At 37.6% G+C, this 19,474-nt stretch overlaps 4 protein-coding genes and 1 long non-coding RNA gene across 11 annotated transcripts in view; 4 read left to right on the top strand and 1 right to left on the bottom strand.

Moving 5' to 3' along the window:
• The first annotated feature begins 61 nt into the window (after window positions 1–61).
• On the top strand, window positions 62–5,527 carry LOC125718682 (homeobox protein Hox-A10b-like). 4 transcript variants are annotated; one of them, XM_048992663.1, is made up of 4 exons: window positions 62–468; window positions 2,543–2,683; window positions 3,345–3,917; window positions 4,435–5,527. In XM_048992663.1, the coding sequence occupies exons 3-4, from the start codon at window positions 3,380–3,382 to the stop codon at window positions 4,707–4,709; spliced, it is 813 nt and encodes a 270-aa protein (XP_048848620.1). In that variant the 5' UTR covers window positions 62–468; window positions 2,543–2,683; window positions 3,345–3,379; the 3' UTR covers window positions 4,710–5,527. The 4 variants fall into 4 exon arrangements, with proteins under 4 accessions (XP_048848620.1, XP_048848622.1, XP_048848621.1 ...); XM_048992665.1 differs by lacking the exon at window positions 2,543–2,683; XM_048992664.1 differs by lacking the exon at window positions 62–468 and having other exon boundaries at window positions 1,828–2,683.
• A 127-nt stretch (window positions 5,528–5,654) lies between these two features.
• Window positions 5,655–10,807, top strand: hoxa9a (homeobox A9a). The gene is made up of 2 exons (XM_048992668.1): window positions 5,655–9,385; window positions 9,796–10,807. Exons 1-2 carry the CDS (start codon window positions 8,815–8,817, stop codon window positions 10,032–10,034), a joined length of 810 nt encoding a protein of 269 aa, XP_048848625.1. The 5' UTR covers window positions 5,655–8,814; the 3' UTR covers window positions 10,035–10,807.
• Window positions 10,808–10,962: 155 nt separating this feature from the next.
• On the top strand, window positions 10,963–16,963 carry LOC125718687 (homeobox protein Hox-A7-like). The gene is made up of 2 exons (XM_048992671.1): window positions 10,963–14,592; window positions 15,475–16,963. The coding sequence occupies exons 1-2, from the start codon at window positions 14,145–14,147 to the stop codon at window positions 15,804–15,806; spliced, it is 780 nt and encodes a 259-aa protein (XP_048848628.1). The 5' UTR covers window positions 10,963–14,144; the 3' UTR covers window positions 15,807–16,963.
• LOC125718691 (uncharacterized) lies at window positions 15,290–17,310 on the bottom strand. Of its 2 annotated transcripts, XR_007384903.1 has the most exons (3): window positions 17,176–17,245; window positions 17,005–17,076; window positions 15,290–15,750 (listed from the first exon to the last, which is right to left on the bottom strand). It is a non-coding gene; the product is annotated as an uncharacterized LOC125718691 (long non-coding RNA). The 2 variants fall into 2 exon arrangements; XR_007384902.1 differs by lacking the exon at window positions 17,005–17,076 and having other exon boundaries at window positions 17,176–17,310.
• The window catches only part of hoxa3a (homeobox A3a), a 32,099-nt gene continuing 29,726 nt past the window's right edge, over window positions 17,102–19,474 (top strand). For all 3 annotated transcript variants that reach the window (XM_048992658.1, XM_048992656.1, XM_048992657.1), the window contains exon 1: window positions 17,102–17,862. The gene's annotated coding sequence lies outside the window, so the exon portion shown is untranslated. The remainder of the gene's footprint in view (window positions 17,863–19,474) is intronic.

The following is a 19,474-nucleotide window of genomic DNA, read 5'->3' as shown; positions in this document are numbered from 1 at the left end:
AGTCAATAGACCAATAAACAATGATGACCCAAAGTTTATGATCGCCGTTCTCCCAGCCTGGTTCATCCTTTGAGTGTCTCTGGAATCTCGACCTAATTACGACACATCCTTCTTGTTACTGTGGCAACACGGTTATAAAATCTGTCTGCGTCTGGAGCGTTTGTAGAATTGGAGTGCAGTGCAATAAACTGTCTGAGACCAAGGTTATTAACTGTTACCATGGGCCGAAGACCATCACTGACACGACAGAAAGGCAGCGTTCACCAGCAGCTCCGGCTTCATTCTTCACTTCGAGCGTCCTGCAGTGGCAGAAAATTTCAATAGGCCTAATGTATCCGGATGGATGCTTTTCCACGGGGCGGCGCTCTTTAGATCAATGTCATTGCCGTGGATCTTGAAACACCCGCAGGATCTCCACCCAAATCCTTCACGGCTCCTACTCATGCCATTTATCGAACGAATACGCAGGTAAATGATTTCTGAAATATTGTTGTCATTTTTACATATATTAAATGTCAAGGCTATACAGTCGCTTCGGCCGCTGTCTGCGGTTGTCAAGTCAATAAACAATACTAGATTTTTTTCTGAATTCACTGCGCTACGATTTTTCCCATACCGAGGCCGTTTTAAATGCTACGTTGTTGCGGAGCACTGTAGTCCGACTTTCAAAGAGAAACTACTATTTTGTGACTTCTCAGAAACACGTATACACTGAAATACTTGGAGAAATCTCCAAGCTGGACGTAGGCCTAAACAGTTTAAAATTCTACCAGTCAGACTCCACTGCTTCATAGAATTTACTGAGAAGCAACACGTATCTCCGCTTGGAAAATAATGTAACTGCTAAATATATAAACAAACATGAATTTCTGGAAAATCATATCGATAATAGTTACTATTTTTAAAACCAGAATAATGGCGTAGGCCTACTTAAAATGTATAAAACTGTACATATTCAAACTACTACAGCAGGCCTAGGTAGGCCTGACACAAACGTACACAACGGGCGGTATGTATACATGAATTCTCGCATTCATTTTCGCTATATATTACTCATATTAAATACAGGATAACCCCGTCTTTGTTATTCTTCGGGGAAATAAAAACGGGTTAAATGTCTGAAAACGGTGTTTATTAACCATCCGCATGGGCTTCTTGTCTCTTGTGAAAAATAAAAACCTTTGCTGGATGTAATAAAACGAAATATTATCGAACATAACCGCATAGGTTATAGGTGAGAACGGCCTGTCGGAGTTTTAAAACTGCTTGATGAAATAAATTATGAGAGTTGATTTTGCAGTCATTCGTCCTGAATTTAAATGATAACATACAGACAATAAGTAGGAAGTTGGGAAGTTGCATTTTGGTTGCGATTATTGTTTATATATGCGTGTGTGTACACCGAAATATGTGTGTGTGTGTGTGTGTGCGCGCGTATGTGTGTGTAGATAATATAGCTAAAGTGATATTTTACGACGCGCATTTTGATTGTTGCAATTGCCCCTGTTTTAACTAAATGATATTTTAAGCCAATAGCCGACATTTTACGGTGATATGGTTGGGGAAGCGTCGTTCATTGCCCAAGAATTGTATAACTTATTAGCGCAACGTTTGAAAATGGCATCAATGTGAAGTGTGTGTAATTCAATCACGTGTTTTTCATCCTTCCATCCATCCATCCATCCTTCCATCATCCACCCATCCATCCATCCATCCATCCACCCAATCCACACACACACAAATATATATATATATATATATATATATATATATATATGTGTGTGTGTGTGTGTGTGTGTGTGTGTGTTTGTGAGTGTGTGTGTGTGTGTGTGTGTGTGTGAATTGATATAATTCAATGCCTAATATTGGATTCCTTTCCAGTAAGGCATGGCACTGGATTATACATGGTAGTAAATATGAAATAATCTTCAGATGAATGCTCAGTCATTGACAAAAATAACCATCACAAACAGGTAGATATTTATATAAAACGACTCCTCCACGTGTCACATGAAAAAATATAGAAATCAACCAATAGTTTAAAAAGCTAAACAAATGTTTAACGCGCATATAGTCAATGCAAATGAGGACGACCAAGAAAAAAAATACAAAAGCTGTTTAATCACGATTTAATTTCTTTCCATACCCCGACTTATACTTTAACCATAATATTTCTGTATTGTTGCATTATTTTCTTTATTTTAAATGTCTTTATCCTATTACATATTATTATATATATATATTATCGTAATAAGTATACGGTGTTTATAAACACTGGAATGATACGTATGATATAACAATGATGTGTAGAAATACTGCGACAAAATTCATAACGTTAAATTGCGTTAAAGATAAATTTAAAATGATTACATTATCTTTCGCTTTTGTAAGGGCCGAAACGTCGTCCCTTTTTAGTTACACGCTCTGCGTATTTTCCCGTAAAATGTATTGTAAAGGCCAGATTCAAATCTGATTTCATACAAACATATTATTCGGACTAACAAAATGTTCCTCCTCTTTTTTCCTGATTTTCATGACGAAGACTTCGAATTATTGATTTTACGGACACGTAAGTTCCATGAAAAATAATGCTGGACAGGTAATATGCTGTCAATTCATGAAAGAGATCTTGTTTCCTATGCTAATGTCGCTAATTCTGCGGTATAACCCAAAGTACTTTGAGGTGAGTATGTCTTTATACACGTGAAATATATTTCATATTTAACAAGTCGTATATGGGCATCTGACACCAAATGCTGGTGGTGAAGCGAGATATATTAGACGGAGAACTGATATAATCTTAGTCACTTTTCATGACGTTTGGTGACTGAAATAGCTTAGTTTTGTAATATAATGTTGACTCGCGCGCCCGCAGCCACGCCACATTTTACGAGAAGACTCCACAGACACTTTCTCTGGCATATAACGTTATTATTTGGATTTAACTTATGGGTTATGAACGCACTGATGTTCCTCCTCTCCTTTTAAGACTGAGATGGAAATGACCCTCGAGTTATTACGTAGATTTCGGAGGGTGGAGTCCACAGAGCCCAGGCCTTTCAATTGGCTTTTAGATTGCACACTGTAGTGGGGGTATTATCTCTAATCATATTCAGCATGTTCTGTACAAGAAATGTCAGCCAGAAAGGGCTATCTTCTCCCTTCGCCAAATTACACAACAACAATGTCATGCTCGGACAGCCCAGCTGGAAATTCGTTTTTAGTAGACTCCTTGATCAGTGCCCGAACCGAAAACAGTGGAGCCTTCTATCAAGGAAGCAGCGTGTGCTTGCCACCAGGCACAGAGTTGCCTTACGGACTACCGAATTGTGGATTTTTTCCAGGTTTTGGAAAGCGGAGCGAAAATAACGCGCAAAACATGGTCCCGACGTCTAGTCCATACATGACTGGAATGGATATGTGGTTAGAGGCTCCGAGGTCGTGCCGTATGGATCCACCTACGAGACAGCAGGTTACACCATGTTCTTTCTCTCCGAACATTAAAGAGGAAAACGCATACTGTCTCTATGAGTCGCAGAAGTGTCCAAAGGCGTCGACTGCAGAGGATCTCTCCTACTCCAAACTAACTTCAGGCTCGTGCGCAGTCAGTGACAACGGCACAGTCCCTGTACCTGGTTATTTCCGCTTGTCTCAAACTCACACACATTCTAAGGTTTATCACAGTGTTCCGGCGAACTCTACAAACTTTGGTCTGCAACCGCTGGATGGCTTCGACTCGCCACCTTCATCCTCCGTCTCAGCAGAGGCGGCCAAGAAAGGGAACGAAGAGACGTCTTCTGTAAATGCAGCATGTCCGCCGCAAAGAGACGATGACACGCAAATGTCATCTGCAGCAGAATCGTCGTCACCGGAACCACCAGAAAACGAAAAAGGGAGTTCAATTAAAGCCACGAAAGGTGAGTATTTTGCAGTTTTGAAGGCGTGTGAGTGGCGTCTCCGCTCGGACTGTGATGTATTATACACTTTGCAGGGTAGTGTCTGTATTTAACCTTTAAGCGCTGGGTATCTTCTAACAGTTTGTGCATTTGGAAAGTTTAATTTGCCAAACAATTTGTTTCATGTTTGCTAACAAAAACTATATTACTAGTTGTTCAATGTGAGCTCTATCAAAGCTGACCGAGTATATATCAGACGAGTTTCCTGCAATGTATACATAAGGTTAAATTGCATGACAGGCCTGTTTTAAATTAATAAAAATTCCTCAAGAGCTGTTGTGTCCCTTAGTCTAATGTGGAAATATTTAACTAGAGGAATGTATTTAACTAGAGGAATTATGACAAAGTTGTGTCCCTTGGAAATACTTAAAACCAACTTCAAGTTCAATCCTTTTCAGCAATATGCACGAGTGCAGATATTTCTATATTTTTTCCGTGCGTTGTCAGTTAAAGTATACGTATTTACCATTTCCTTTAGGGGATACAAAAAGTGAAAATACAGCCAACTGGCTTACAGCGAAAAGTGGCCGGAAGAAACGTTGCCCCTACACCAAGCACCAGACTCTCGAGCTCGAGAAGGAATTCCTCTTCAACATGTACCTGACTCGCGAGCGTCGCCTAGAGATCAGTCGCAGTGTCCACCTGACTGACAGACAAGTCAAAATCTGGTTCCAGAACCGCAGAATGAAACTGAAGAAAATGAGCCGCGAAAACAGAATTCGGGAGCTTACGCCGAATTTTAATTTTTCTTGATAATCTTTATTGATGCGTTTATTGGACGTCTTCCTTCTTCAAGTTCGCGAGGGGCACAACCGGTCTAACAGAAACTCTCAGTGTTTCTGCGGGCTAATATTAATAGATAAAGTTTTTGGTTAGTAATATATTAATATTTTTCATTTCGTTTTCCTTTTCGTTGTCGTTCCTTTGTTTTGTTTACAGTTTCACGTGTTCATTTTGTCGCATTATTTCTCCGTGAGGGGAAAGTGATATGATATTCTGTGATGTGTGAAATAAAAACGCGCTCTTGGTTTAGAGCACAAAGGTTGTCGAAAACAAAGAAAGAAAAGACTGAAAATACAAATCTGGACGCAGGCATATTGACCACCTTACTGTAATGATAAAAAGTCGGCATAAACATTATTCGCATGACTTTTCTGCTTTGTTTTACAAGCTTTTAGGAATGTGAACAGTACCGAAAAATAAAAGCTATTATCAGCACATGTACATAAATAAGTCGCACTCGTGAACAAATTGTATTACGTTTACCTCTTTTTAATGGAAAGCTGTTTGATGTAGATATTCATGTACATCTCGTTTTGTGAGACTGTATATATTGTTTTAATAACTTCTGTCTTTAAGTAAAAAAAATGGTGGAATACCCTAATTAAATGTGGGAAAGAGAGCAATTATTTCCAGGTAGACTTGCAAAATTAATGGGAGAGTAATACTCGATTGGCAATGAAGATTAGATTCGAACGGACTTTTATTGTGTAAATATACGCAAGCTGATGTTTTAGTTAAAGAATTGGTGAATTGTGTATTGCGTTATTAATAAATTATCGGTACAAAAATTCCTCGGGTTTCATTTTTATTTTGTGTATATTTTTGTATATTGTTAATCCGAATATTGGCTGTTTTTCTTTAAAAAGCAATAATAGATTTTAAATAATCACTAGGCCTGCGTTTAAAAATTGCCTGCACCATCATATTTTTGTTCGAGCAATAGAGCGTCGTGTTGCAATTTTGTCGGCTTTTGTCGAGTTTTATGACATGCTAGCGGGCTGTATGTGGACTGCTGCTGCAGTAGTCTGACAGGGTCACTTGGGCGACTGGCAGTGCGACGGGCAGGAAGCAAATGATTTCTCTTATAAACTGGCAATGGGACTCGGGGTTCCTGCGGATTCTCCGCTGGGCAGGAAATTAGCGCGCGAAAAAAATGATCCATCCAGTGCCAGGAAAATATGGTGAGTCATATATTTTGGTCTTGCGGCTAGAAGACGACAAAAAAAGAAACAATACGCATTACAATGTACACCAAAGATGGCAATATGACCACGCAGTTCTTATTGTGCTTTTGTCTAATTAACAAGGATTAATTACAAAAGATTTTATGTTTTTATTCTGGGCAATACTGTTATGGACTGTTGAGTAATTTAGGTAGTTTCATGTTGTTGGGCTACATTTTCTTCCTCTACAACACGAAACTGTCTTAATTACCCCAGTTAACTTCGTCGTAAAGCCGGGCGGACATTCTAACGCATAGTGTACTATATAAACAGTTTAATCTACATTGAAATGTTTACTTGGAGTTTATAATATCATTCTTTATACCGAACAGCTTTGTACATAACTTTAACATGTGACCTGCAGTGCATGCATGAGCTAATTTGGTTGCTCTGTCTTTTTTTGGCAAATGTGCTGAGATCTATCACCGGTAATTTGATGAAAATGTATTTAACTAATAAACTTGAAATAACCAAACGCTTCTAACACGTGCGAGAGGGACAGTGGACTTGAAAATTACTAAAAGCTCACCTCTACACGGAAATTAAAGGGGCGACAAGGCCTCGGTTATGACCACTGCAGTCTTACTCGGTCCGCTTAAGCAACAGCGACCTCAGCGGCGCGCCAGCAGAGTACCGGCTGCTTCCGGCGGCGCAATAGACTAAACACAAAGACAGGAGAGGGCCTTTGTGGCGATGTTTAGATCAGACCAACAGCCTGTTATCTGGAGTAAAAGAAGTAAATAGCCCCTGTGGTAAACTCGGTCCCTGTTTCAACACCCACCTTCAGTTTACAACCGCAGAACTATTGCTTGTTTCCAGCTCTTAGATTTAAAGAAAGAAAGAAAAAAAAGCGACGATTACAGCACATGGCGTGTTGTCCACAGAAAAATATTTCAACGTTCAGTAGTTTCACAAACTGAACTAAAAACAATAAACAACACTGGTGAACGCAATCGTACATGTCATACGTGTACATATTTATTTAGTTATTTTTAGGTATGTATCTATGCATGCATATAGACTATATATATATAAAAGAATATTTATTGCAAGGTCTCGTATTTCATGAAAAAATAACTGTGAATTACTGTGTATTTATATGCATTCATTTTGTCTGTAATTAAATATGCATTTGAAATGCTTTTTATCTTTATCTCCGATGTTACTATTTTATTTAATTTCTCTCATTTATATAAATAGTAACTCTTAGGCTATCAACTGTTCGGTTTTATACTGGAACGGAAATTACTGAAACTGAAAAGGACAAATAATTAAAATAATGTTGCTTTCTTATCACAAATACTAAACGCGTTATGAGCAGGTCCTCTCTAGAAATGCATTAGTCACGTCTCACGATGTTTCCTCATTAAAGCATGCAGTAAAACTTTATTATTATTACTATTATTGGGCATAAGGTTTAAACTTACATAACATCAGCGCACTACAATTTAAGAAAAAAAATCGGCTAGCATCTTTTATTTAAACAAAAAGCTAAATGGGGGCTGACGTTTGTTATTATTTAATTATTAGTATCCCATAACATACGGAAATGCTGTATTTAAAAAATAGAAACAGCTGATTTTTGTTTTCTTAGCAAAACTTTATTTTATTATTGCCCATTTTCATGTGGATTTTTCAATCATGCCCAATTTGTCTGCAGTCAGTTCAGTATACAGGTAGAATGACGCTTACCAGTAACACAAATATTGTTTATGTTATAAAAAATACGTTTTAACGCTTTATAATACTATTACTATTAACAGTATGCATTCAGAATTAAAAAGTATTGATTTCTCATTACTAGTATTATTCACATCATTTTATTTGAATTTAATCTAACAGCTAATGTAACCGTAATCGCTATATTCTGTCGATCTTAAAGTTAATAGAATTATTAATAGAAACGTCATGCAGTTATAATATAATTTAAATAATTACAAGTAGATGCACGTTTGCAACATTGCGAAATGACCATTACATTAGTCTTCTAATTCGCTCGCAAATGAAATCATATTGCCAATATTATTTCAGTTATTTATTGCTTTATTTAATTAATTTCTTCTCTTTTTTAACTGCAGTGTTTCATGATTTGTGAAAGGTGGGATATGGGTCTTATTTTGCTCTTTACTTCTTGGATTGAACTCGGACCGTCAGGAACGGGAACATTTTAAGCGTTAGATCGTTGGGGCGCCCAGATTTGTTCGTTCATGCGAATTGGTAGCTATCGAGGTTGATTTAAAAAATTAATCGCAAATTCAAAAATTTAATGTGTGCGTTTTTACTCTCACCTTCAATTAATCCAAACAATGCCAATTCACTCGGTTTAATAAAGCATATAGTAAAAACAAGTCCTTTTTGCATTTGTATTACCAGTTCAGTGATAATTAGTCATTATTTTTGAGCTGTAGTTTGTAATATTGATTGAATATTATCCAGCATAAGCGCTTAAAATCCATATATATTCATCACACACACAGACAGAAAATACTCTGATCGAATGATTAATGCAGACTAGAATCAGTTTCTCACGAAGCCCCCTGTACTCCAGCTTTATTTTGTCTTGGCCATAGTCACGACCAGCTTTACTGTACGTATTAAATAATATATCTTTGCATAAAAACACAAGGCCTTGTTATAAAGCGTTAAAACGGAAAACAGTCACCGCTTAATAGCGAGCGGACTGATTTATTTTTTATTGTTCTGCCTCGGGATCACGTGCGCTTGTCACCCAATCGAATGGCAAGGAACGTTCAACTTATTAGCCGACTGTAGTTCTTTGTGAGGCCAAGTTGCTACTTGATTTCTACAGATTATTTTTCTCAAGATAGTACAGTGTACTTGTGGGCGTGTTTATGTGTGTGTGTGTTTACGAATGTGCGTTTGCAATGTCGACATCAGGGACACTTAATAGTTACTACGTAGACTCTCTCATTCTCTCTGAAAGCGAGGATCTTTTTGCCGCGAGATACCCCGGTTCAGGGCTTCAGCATGCAAGACAAACTCCGGTCACCGAACATGCAGAGTTCGGTTCTTGCACTTTCCAGACGAAACCGTCGGTTTTCTGTTCATCCTGGAGCCCAGTGCCCGCCCAGTTTCCAAACGGAATGCCCAGTATGTGTCACCCGCACACACATTCTCAGGGCACGGGGGAGTCGGATGGAAGGTACATGCAATCCTGGGTGCTAGAACCCATTTCTGGATCCTTGCCTTTCAATGGATTACCGTCCAACCAACACAGTGCTATCAAACCTGAGAATGTGGGGGTCAGAGATGACAGTACAATTCTGGGTTCGCATACGCTGCTTTTGCCCGATTTTGCAAAGGGGTCCTCCCCTGGGCAAAAGGATCGGTTCTTAAGCCAGATTTCATACTCTGAGCCCAATGAAGAGAATATGTCCGTGGATAAACCAGACGCGAACCCAAGTAAGTACAACATCTCCAGTTCGTTATAATATATTGAAATATTGTTTACCCATAACGTATTAATGCAATTTTGCTTAACGATTTATGGATTTCTGGGTTTGCGTGTACTTAAACGAGAGTGTCATTGCATTTATTTCAGAATGAAGTTATTATTTTATAATTATATAAAGTAAAACCCATATGGAAACAATTATCTCTGCGTCTTATCCAGTGAAGATGAGAACATCTAATAGGCCTGTATATTAAATTCGAACGTAAAAATTCGCCGTTGAGTTATTCGACTCTTAATGTTAATTTGTGAAACGTCAAAATTCTTAATGGTGTCCCATTGGCGAAAATTATACCGATGGACGCTAAGCGGGTCACCAGTTCTTTATTTTTTATTTTACATGTTTGACCCCTTTTTGCAGATAATCCGGTTTCCAACTGGCTTCACGCGAGTTCTACGAGAAAAAAACGCTGTCCTTACTCTAAGCACCAAATTCTCGAGCTGGAGAAAGAGTTTCTTTTTAACATGTACCTCACCAGAGACCGTAGATACGAAGTGGCAAGACTCCTCAATCTGACTGAAAGACAAGTTAAAATCTGGTTCCAGAACAGGAGAATGAAGATGAAGAAATTCAATAAGGATGGACCGAAAGACGACTGAAATAATTCGCTGTGAAATTATATGTGTTGGAGATATTTACATTTTAACAAATTCTACATTCACATATAGTCTATTGCTATATATCATCAGGTCACACGACGAAAATGATGTCCGCACGTTTGACTCAATTGATGGATTTAATCTCTATTTGTCCCTCCTATAAACTACCTTGTATTGCACAAACTAATGGTCTGTAGAAGGCACTGTGTTCATTTTGTTGCGGTGGTGTAGATCGTCCGGCCTAGCTCGCTGTCATATTTGAGGCTTTTAATACGCACAGTGTTTATTTGTGAGTGTCTGTCGAATTATGTATTAGATTTGTTTAGTTGTTAATCTACATTTCCGTTTGGCCGTGGCCTCGTTGTCGATGCTATTAATTTGTTGACTGAAGTGTATGATTTCTACACAAATGCATTATAACATAGTGTAACGTTGGCGACGCCATGTAATGCTAACACTGAATTAGGTGCATGACCTAAAATGCGTATCTTGCTAAATGGAAAACACGTCTAAAACTTTGTTAATGTATTGACTACCTATATGCCTCGCAACTACCTATAGTTAGGAATTTTTAAACATTATTACAAACACACCAGGTACTAAAAATATCTTCGAACCTAAAAGAGAATATAAAACACTGATGAATACCTCATGTCCCGAGATAGCAAGCATTTCGTTCCCTAGATGTAATTTGGATGTGGAGTAACAAGTAAAAAATAAATAACGCTGTAATTTGACACTTATGTCTCTTAATAAATATTTATGCAAAAACATTTAATTTCATGTTACATTCTGTTTCACTGAGGATTTTAATTATAGTTTGCTCTTACTTTTCTTGAATGGTTTGCTTAGCTTGTCAGTTATTCGACATATTTAAGCCTGAGATAGGACTGACTGCTCTGTGTTCATCTAATCCATTATGTAGTATAGCGAATTCATAATTATAAGTGCAGTACACTCTGTAAGTATGCGTTTTAGAACAAGCCTGTTTGTCATGTAAGTATGAAATAGATTGGTGTGACTCCCAAGATCTAGTTTTCTGGCGTAAAACGCAGTCGCGCATTCTTTGTGTTCAGGTGATACGGCCGTATATTTCAAAACAAATCTGCGCTAAGAGGAAAGTATGTTGGCGCTTTGAAAGTTCTATCAAACGTGTTTGGATTCTGGACAAACATGCCGACGCAGCCTTGCTGCAGGTCTTGGCAAAGGTTGTTGCCGGTTGTATACAGTCATAAAAGACAATTACCGCTATAACCGTTTATGGGGTGCAAAGCGTTGGAAGGCGAGAGGACACAGAGCAAGAAAGATGTTGAAAGCACGGCAGCTGAAACGTAAAATACTGCAGCGTATGTATTTCTGTTGAGCGGGGATAAATTTACCATTTGAAATATAATCCAATGATGAACGTGCTAAGTAAAATGGTTAACGAGCGCCCACCAAGTCGTACATTTTAGGATAGTGATTGTGTGAAATTTAATTGCGCGCATATTCATTCATTTTAGGAAAACATTTAAATAAAATAGTCCTCTAACACATGGCCATGAGAAAGCACAAACGCAAATTGAAATGGTCTTGTAACGCGCACTAATAGAATGTAGTGATGTGTTGCGCTGCAGATGGACAGAACTTCAAAGGTTTTTTTTTTTCCCAGAGACAGTGTAATAAAACACTAGCGGCTCTTCTATACAGTCTGGAATTCCACTTTTAATGAGTTTATGACCGTCCAGACACAATTAGGAAGTTTCCAGACCGAAGCACCCATTTGTTGTTCTATCGGCTTGCTCCTCGCACAAAAGGCCAGCGGAAATAATTCTCTTTATTGGCGTCTTTGACTGCTGTGGTCTCATGGATGTCTCGCAATCTCTTTGTCGTACCTGCTCTGGGAAATTTAGGAAATTGGATTTTAAAATGCTTAACAAAGGGTTTATCAAGATTAAAGCTGGTCGTACAGCAGCAGAAATTACACAATTCGGCTATATATGTAAATGTAATATAGCGCCAACGGTTACGGTTCGAAACCCGTTTTTGCGGTTTTGCATATTTTTTTCTTCTGCTACTTCAGTAGGCCTATGTGCAAGACAAATACGAGTATGCGGTCTCCCGGCTTTTCCACACTGGTATTTTGAGAACAGTCCAATAGATGGCAGTAGTGTTCCACCACAGTATTAATGATGTATGCAGCAGGTCTATTTGGCATAATACTGATGTAATTAACTCCATTATCATAATTTTGGTACTGTACATGAAATGTTCCGCTTTTTTTCCCACAGTTTTCTCAGCAAAACGCGTTTGCGTTTTATTATTATTGTTATTATTATTATTATAGGGGAATTTTGTTAAAGCATCGTAGTATTTTTCTGTATGAAAGTATAATTCGTGTTATATATCTTGCAGTTCAAAATTCTCTTGCCCTTGAACGTTGTCTGTTAATCTTTTATTTGGCTTGTTTCCTTAAGTGTATTTTCCCGCGCGAAGTAAAAACACATACGTTAAAAAAATACTTTTTTGTCTCGCACTACCTCTCTCAAGCTCCCGATAGCAACAAGACTGCGTCTTAGTCTACTACCCTATGCAACTGTATTAGCATTACTGGAACAGTCTGATGGTTAAAACAACAGACCTGCATATACCCCAATACATATATCAGTTAGCTTTTGTATACAGACAATCGAACAAGCTATCGAATAAACGGCAAACGTTGTAGGCGTTATGTAAATTTTGCCATCTGTGATTATAATTTCATTTTCAATGCTCTGTTAGAAAAATTGTTATATAAATGGGTAAATATAAATGTTCTCAAAATATATTACTGTTATTTTAGAATTATTTTACTGATAATACCGTAATATTCTCAAAATGCCACTACACAAATTACTTAAGTGAACCTGAATAATTTTACTGTTTAACTAAAATTATAAGAAATTTATTCTGTTCTGTACTTTATTTAAGAGTTAAGCTAATTAAGTAATAATAATATTAAAATAAAAATTCAGCTTTTAAATATGTCTGTGCGCATGCACACCCACACACATAATATTTCATTTGCGTGTTCGTCAGATTTCATTGAGACTCTTGTTTCATTCTTCTTTGTTTTATCATTGGTAGGTTTTTCATTAATACGTTTGAAAACAATACACTCGTACAGTGGATTGAAGTATTTAGCGCAAAAACAATAAAAATCAAGAAATTAGATCAAGAAACAAGAATCGTATAATGAAAGTAAAAGGGGTCGAATGCTTACACTTAACGAAAACGAACTGAATTATCGTCGTCGCTAAACCAGGCCCAAAGAAATAAAAAATACGAATGTGGCAGCGATAAACCAAACTAAAAATGTAAATCAATTACATAAATATAATTTTTATTAGGCCAAAGTGATTTTTTCCCTATATTTTTCAGTAGCCCTTCCTAGTTTTAGCACAGGATAATAAATTATGAATACAAATAAAATACAAAATTCAATACAAGATGAACAAGAATAGTACTACCAATTAGCCAATATTTTAAAAGTACAGGAAATAATTTGCTTCGATGGGATGACAGAATTAAACGTATTACATTATCTTAATTCATACAGAATTTTGTGGCGCTGCGGTTTTCAAACGTACTGTTAACTTGTAACTTTGGCTTTATATAACACTTTGCTTCAAAAAAAATATACCTGATATGAAGATAATCAATGGGTCTTTTGTGCGTGTGATACACGGCAACAGCTTTCAGCATATTATCCGCACATTTTGCCTGCAAAAACATACCTATAACGATATCCTTGGAACTTCTAGGTCATATAAATGTACATGGAATCTTTGGAATTTCCCTTTGGAATCTGGTTGGCTTAAAGCTGCTGGAACCTATTAGTTTGAATCGTTTGACGTAAAACATCAACTATTCAATGTAACTGTATCACTGATATGATTCTGACTTGTAAAGGGGCGTGTGTAGGCTATGTGTTTGTGGGCAATATTAACGAATTTTTTTACTAGTGATCCAGTCTCCTCCGCAGTTTGGAAAGGCCCTTGCCGATTGGCTGCTGGAGTCACAGGATGTGATCACGTGAGTAAATTTGCCTTGTTCTGGGGAAAATGGGGCTTGGTGTAAATCTGGGGTGTAATGCTGTCATTTATCAGACTACCTCGTAAAAACGACACTGAGGATTCTTGGCCAACAAATCACGGAAAAAATATGAGTTCTTCGTATTATGAGGATGGACTTTTTAATAAGTATACGGCGGGGAATTCTCTTTTTCAAAACGGAGACCGGGTTCCGTACTCCCTGGCACCGAGTGGGGAGAGACCGACGTATGGTCCGGGGACCGCAGCTTTCTCCTCTTCTCTGTCTGGACTTTACAATGTAAATAATGCAATCTACCAGAGTCACTCGATGTTTACCTCCGGCTGTGGTCAGTGCCCGGAGGCCTACGGTTTGCGTGGAAACTCGTATGACCAGAACCTCCTCTACAATGACCCAACCAGAAGTAGCTGCGACAAGTCTGGTCCCGAGACCCTTAGCATGCCAACAGATAAACACTTCCGCATGTATCCTTGGATGCGAGCTTCAGGTAGGTTCTCATGCGGCACAGAAAGGGCTCGACGACATTCGACTGTGTTATTGACCTATTTTACAGCAGGGTTTATGGTTAGGCTGCGGCGCGGTCGACATTGTTGAGCCTGCGGCATTCTATGGAAATGAATAATAAAACTTTTATTACACAAGTAATGAGTTCTTTGGTAGTAAATTAATTATTATCCATCCCTTTAACGTCCAGCACGCTCTGCTCTTTCTAGTTTTGTTTTGTTCTTCCACGTATTTTTCCTTATATTTTACCCGCAGTAGGCTTATTACGTAGCTTTTCTCGCCTCCTCGGACAAAAAATATTTGTTTTATTTAGATATCAGAAACACTAACCCTACTACTACTACTACTACTACTAGTACTAGTACTACTACTACTACTACTACTACTAATAATAATAATAATAATAATAATAATTATTATTATTATTATAATTTAACCATGGATACTTCTTCAGTTGTTTTAGTCCATAACCTATGTACCGCAACAAAATCAACAATAATAAAACAAAAATAATAATGTATTTCACATAAGGACACATATGTCTGGTGTTGTGCGTGATTATCTGTAGAGACGAGTCTTGTAAACATTTTAAAAATATTTTGTTGTACAATATTATAACGAAGCCATTAAACCTCTTCTAGTACAATTTGGTTTGTTTTGTGGAAAAAGCAAGAGCAGAATAACGGACATCACGTACTTTTATTGTCAGAGATAAATTTTAAAACGTTCGTAGAAAATATCGCGGTAATTACCAATGCATATGTTTAAAAGCAGTAACATTGCGAAGTGGTGTGGTTCATATTCGTTTTATTGCTGTCATAGTCTTCATACGGAAGCTAATTTCTTTTATCTTGTTTTTTCACAGATTCAGACCGAAAGCGAGGCCGGCAGACGTACTCTCGATACCAGACTCTCGAGCTGGAAAAAGAATTCCATTTCAACCGGTATTTGACCCGAAGACGGCGCATTGAGATTGCCCATGCATTATGTCTCACAGAACGACAGATCAAAATCTGGTTCCAAAATCGGAGGATGAAATGGAAGAAGGACCACAAGGATAATGGTCAGGTGGCTGGATCCGTCGCCAAAGTCATTGAAGAAGAGGAGAGTGAACCAGTAGCTTCTATTAGCGTCCAGGCCACTGAAAAAGAAAAGGACAACGTCGTGGAATTAGAGGACAACAAACAACACGTATAATTATACGGCAAACAAGACGTTCTTATTTATGTAAAGCATATTTTGAAAGTAATTTATGTTCTCGTCTATTACATTAACTGGCACTCTTACAATTGTAATTCCTATTTGAAACATAAGCTAAATGCTATTCAGTTTGAGCCAAGACTTTTTTCAAAGCACTTTGAAAAACAAGCTACCTATTGCGGTCCCTTAAATTAAAATAAGAGGGATTCGAACCAATACAAATATATACTACCTATTTAACGTTTACTCTAATGTTTTAATAGTTAATATTATTCATGATACGAAATTCTAGCCAGAGAGCAGTTCTATGCATGAACATAATACAGAGTTTTATTAAAATAAAACGGCAAAATTATTTAGGCTTGACGAATAACTTCAAAATTCTTTTAAAAGATTTTTTAATGCACAAGTTTTGTGAAACCCCGAGGGTCACGGGGTTAGGAAATCGTGTTATTGCAGGAAACATGCCTTACATTGCTTTAAAATAGTGAGACTTGGTGAAATAGCATTGCTCGTTGATTTCAAAGCTGCTTGCGTCAACTTACATGTTTTATTCATTAAGCGCTGGAGTGCACATTGTCAAATGACCAGTGTTTGGATTTGAAGTCCGTCACACACCTATACATGTCAGCATGCCTTAGTCGTACAGTTATCTATGATGTTGGTGTATATGCCTACCTCACATATTTAATTTAGGACCACGTAATTTAGAAAAACTGCTTATATATAGTAATCTTGTGTTAGGTGCACTTGTAAATTTGCTTTGCGTATCTGCTGTTACTATGCGCAAAATATGGAACTTGTAGGTTTCCCACGAATATTCGGTATTAATTCTGCGTGTTATCTTGTTCACAGTCTAGGTGTTCTTTTAATGTAATTAGGATGGTAATATTCTCACCCGCAAATCTCATAACCGTAAATACATTTTGAATCGCATCAGAAAAAGGGCGAGCTGCCTTCTCTTGAATAACTCCTGTTTCAGTCGCTGTAGCATTGTTGTTATAATATTTTGTATCAGGAAAAATAAAACCATAGATTAAAATAATACCATCGAAACAGCAACGTTGTGTGTATTCCGGTGAAGTCCGAAGTACTTCTACATTTTTCTTTGGTTTTGTCAAGTTATATATCATAATAAATTGTTTTCAAACTTTGCTTGCATAATATAAATGATTTAATTCACTTATTCACTTACATGAACTTATCGTTCTTCCGTTTATTGTTCGTAGGAAAAGTGTGGCAAACTGGCTGCCTTTCCTGATTAAAACTATGAGATAATTATAAAGAATGTTAACTGTCAATATTTGCATCCAGGCCAGTGCGAATTCTCACCACATTCTGCATAAAACCAAAGCACAAACTATACCTGAAAAATGTTGCAATAGTCATCATTTCCGGCAAGTCTAGTAATAAAATATGAAGTCGATTTAATGCGCCCAATCAAAACAGTTAATGTGAAAGACAAGCGTCATGCGAATATTTAACTTATTCGTGGTCTTCCTACGTCGTAAGATGGCGCCTAGCAGTGACCTGCCCCCTCGCGCGGAGAGCCATAAATCCGTTGTTGTTTATGAAAATTTACAACTTTGCAATACAACTTTACGAGGCGCTACGTCTCTCCATTGGCCGCCGCTGGTCATGTGGATTGTAGCCGTGAACATGAACTTTTTTATATATATTATTTCCCTTTCGAGAATAGAGCTGCATTCTTTTGCAGCTTCCCTCTGCTACGGACCTGTGCTATCATCCCTTTGTTTTTGTTCTTTGTTTCACAACAGGGAATAATGTGGAATATTTGTTTGTTAAAAGAGCGCCACACAGAGAATTCATGTGATGGGCGTTTTGGATTCATGCCCTGGAAGGTATGGCACAATATATGGATACTAAATCGCGGTGGACTCAGCCAAAAACTATGGGATTCATTCGGAGGTACAACTGGTGCCATAACGACCAAATGCTCGTTTTATGCATCAGATCGACACCTGTCAGTCCCCCATCCCCTCCTCCATTTTGTCAGTTTAACACCTCGTCGAAGTCAAACACCTTCATAACGGTAAGACTTGGTTATTTGCTATTACTTTTGCCGTAAATAGCAATCGAGGTTATTTTTTTAAATATTTGAGCTAGTTGCTGTAATTATAATTGGCGTTTAAGAGCAGCAGTACTTTAAGGACAACTACAGATTTCATGACATTTTCAGTTGAGTAACTTAATTGTGCGGGATATTTTAAAATTAAGTTCCATTTACGAAGTTGACGTACTTAGCAGATCTCTAAATGTGGTTGGTATTGGCTGTTGATGGAACCAAAGGTGTTTGCATGAAATGGCACTGTTGGAATTTTGAATATAGAAAAACGTATTTGAAGCTACCGCGTATAAATCCTTTTGTGCAATCTTACAGTAGCTTGCTTTGTGTTGTGCTAAATATAATGTACGTTGGCAAGGTGTTTAGAAAGAATTGTATACTTACTTGGTACCAGTTTGCTTTCATTTTTGGCCGTATTCGATATATTGAGTGTGATGTGGCTGTTTAACAGCGTGCTGTCTTACTGATATTATGGGATGTTATTCATTTGGGTTGCCATGCATATCTGCTGTATTACAAATGAAAGGCAGCGGTTGGTTTGTGATGATTGCCTGGCGCTTGTTCAATATTGCCCTCTTGTGGCAAAGAGAAGGTTTATGTGAATTGTTCTGTAAAAACAGAGGCTTTGCTGTTTTTTGGTAATTCCGCATTATTTAATATAAGCATGTTCATGCATTAATACAACTCAACGCATTACCTTCACAATATTAGTACTTTGCACACAAAACAAATTAATCACAAGTGAAAACAAGTACGTCACATTATTAGTCCACAACTTTACTATAGGAAAGCTACCAGGCTCTAAAAACAGTAATTATGAATAAAATGATTTAATCCAAAATGTGGTAATCATGTTAATTCTAACAATACATAGAATCAGACCGTATGTAAATAATAATAACAATGGAACATCTATCTATCTATCTATCTATCTATCTATCTATCTATCTATCTATCTATCTATACACAATCAACAAAAATTACAAGTGCATTTATGCAACACTACTTACATTAATCCTGGAATGAAGCAGTGTCTGTCTTTATTAGTTGTAGAAACAATTAACCCTTTAGCACCCACTAGGGTCCTCGTCACCCTGTTGAATTAGCGGTTTAGAAGCATTTTTTAAAACATGTTGTGATTCAGTTGTAGCGCGCTGACTTTGTATGTTCCGAGGCATATCTCAGGACCGCAGGATACCAAGATGTCGAAAAAAAAAAAAAGTTTACGTCATCAAAATGGCGCCCGTGCTTCTCATAGGGTCCTAATGACCCTGTATGCAAATTTTATGGGACTAGGGCAGTGCCTGCATTCAACCCCCATGAAAAAAAACTAAATCCTAATCAAATATGAAACCACAGGGCTATGGCAATGCAGAGGGATGGGGCTAAAGGTATGAACCCTAGAAAAGATGATCGCTAGTAATAAACAGCTAAACTTGTAATAAAAAGCAGAAAGAAAAAAAACTGGCGCCGAAAAGATCGCCGCCAGTAAATCCGCCCAGGGTCCTAAGGACCTAGGATTCAAATCAGAGGCATTAGGAGCGGAGCCTGCATTCAACTTCCATGAGCAAAAAAAATA

Source organism: Brienomyrus brachyistius, chromosome 23 (genome assembly GCF_023856365.1).
Source record: "Brienomyrus brachyistius isolate T26 chromosome 23, BBRACH_0.4, whole genome shotgun sequence".
NCBI lineage: Eukaryota > Metazoa > Chordata > Actinopteri > Osteoglossiformes > Mormyridae > Brienomyrus > Brienomyrus brachyistius.
Note: the sequence above shows the minus strand (reverse complement) of the source record. Positions and strands in the feature narration are given on the sequence as shown.

What these genes read in the sequence shown, in the direction of transcription:
- hoxa9a (XM_048992668.1), top strand. Translation starts at nt 8,815, where the DNA reads ATGTGTGTGTGTGTTTACGAATGTGCGTTTGCAATGTCGACATCAGGG. An exon ending in TAAACCAGACGCGAACCCAA is followed by an intron (nt 9,386 to 9,795) that starts GTAAGTACAACA and finishes CCCTTTTTGCAG; the next exon opens with ATAATCCGGTTTCCAACTGG.
- LOC125718687 (XM_048992671.1), top strand. Translation starts at nt 14,145, where the DNA reads ATGCTGTCATTTATCAGACTACCTCGTAAAAACGACACTGAGGATTCT. An exon ending in TCCTTGGATGCGAGCTTCAG is followed by an intron (nt 14,593 to 15,474) that starts GTAGGTTCTCAT and finishes GTTTTTTCACAG; the next exon opens with ATTCAGACCGAAAGCGAGGC.
- LOC125718682 (XM_048992662.1), top strand. Translation starts at nt 3,134, where the DNA reads ATGTCAGCCAGAAAGGGCTATCTTCTCCCTTCGCCAAATTACACAACA. An exon ending in TTCAATTAAAGCCACGAAAG is followed by an intron (nt 3,918 to 4,434) that starts GTGAGTATTTTG and finishes CATTTCCTTTAG; the next exon opens with GGGATACAAAAAGTGAAAAT.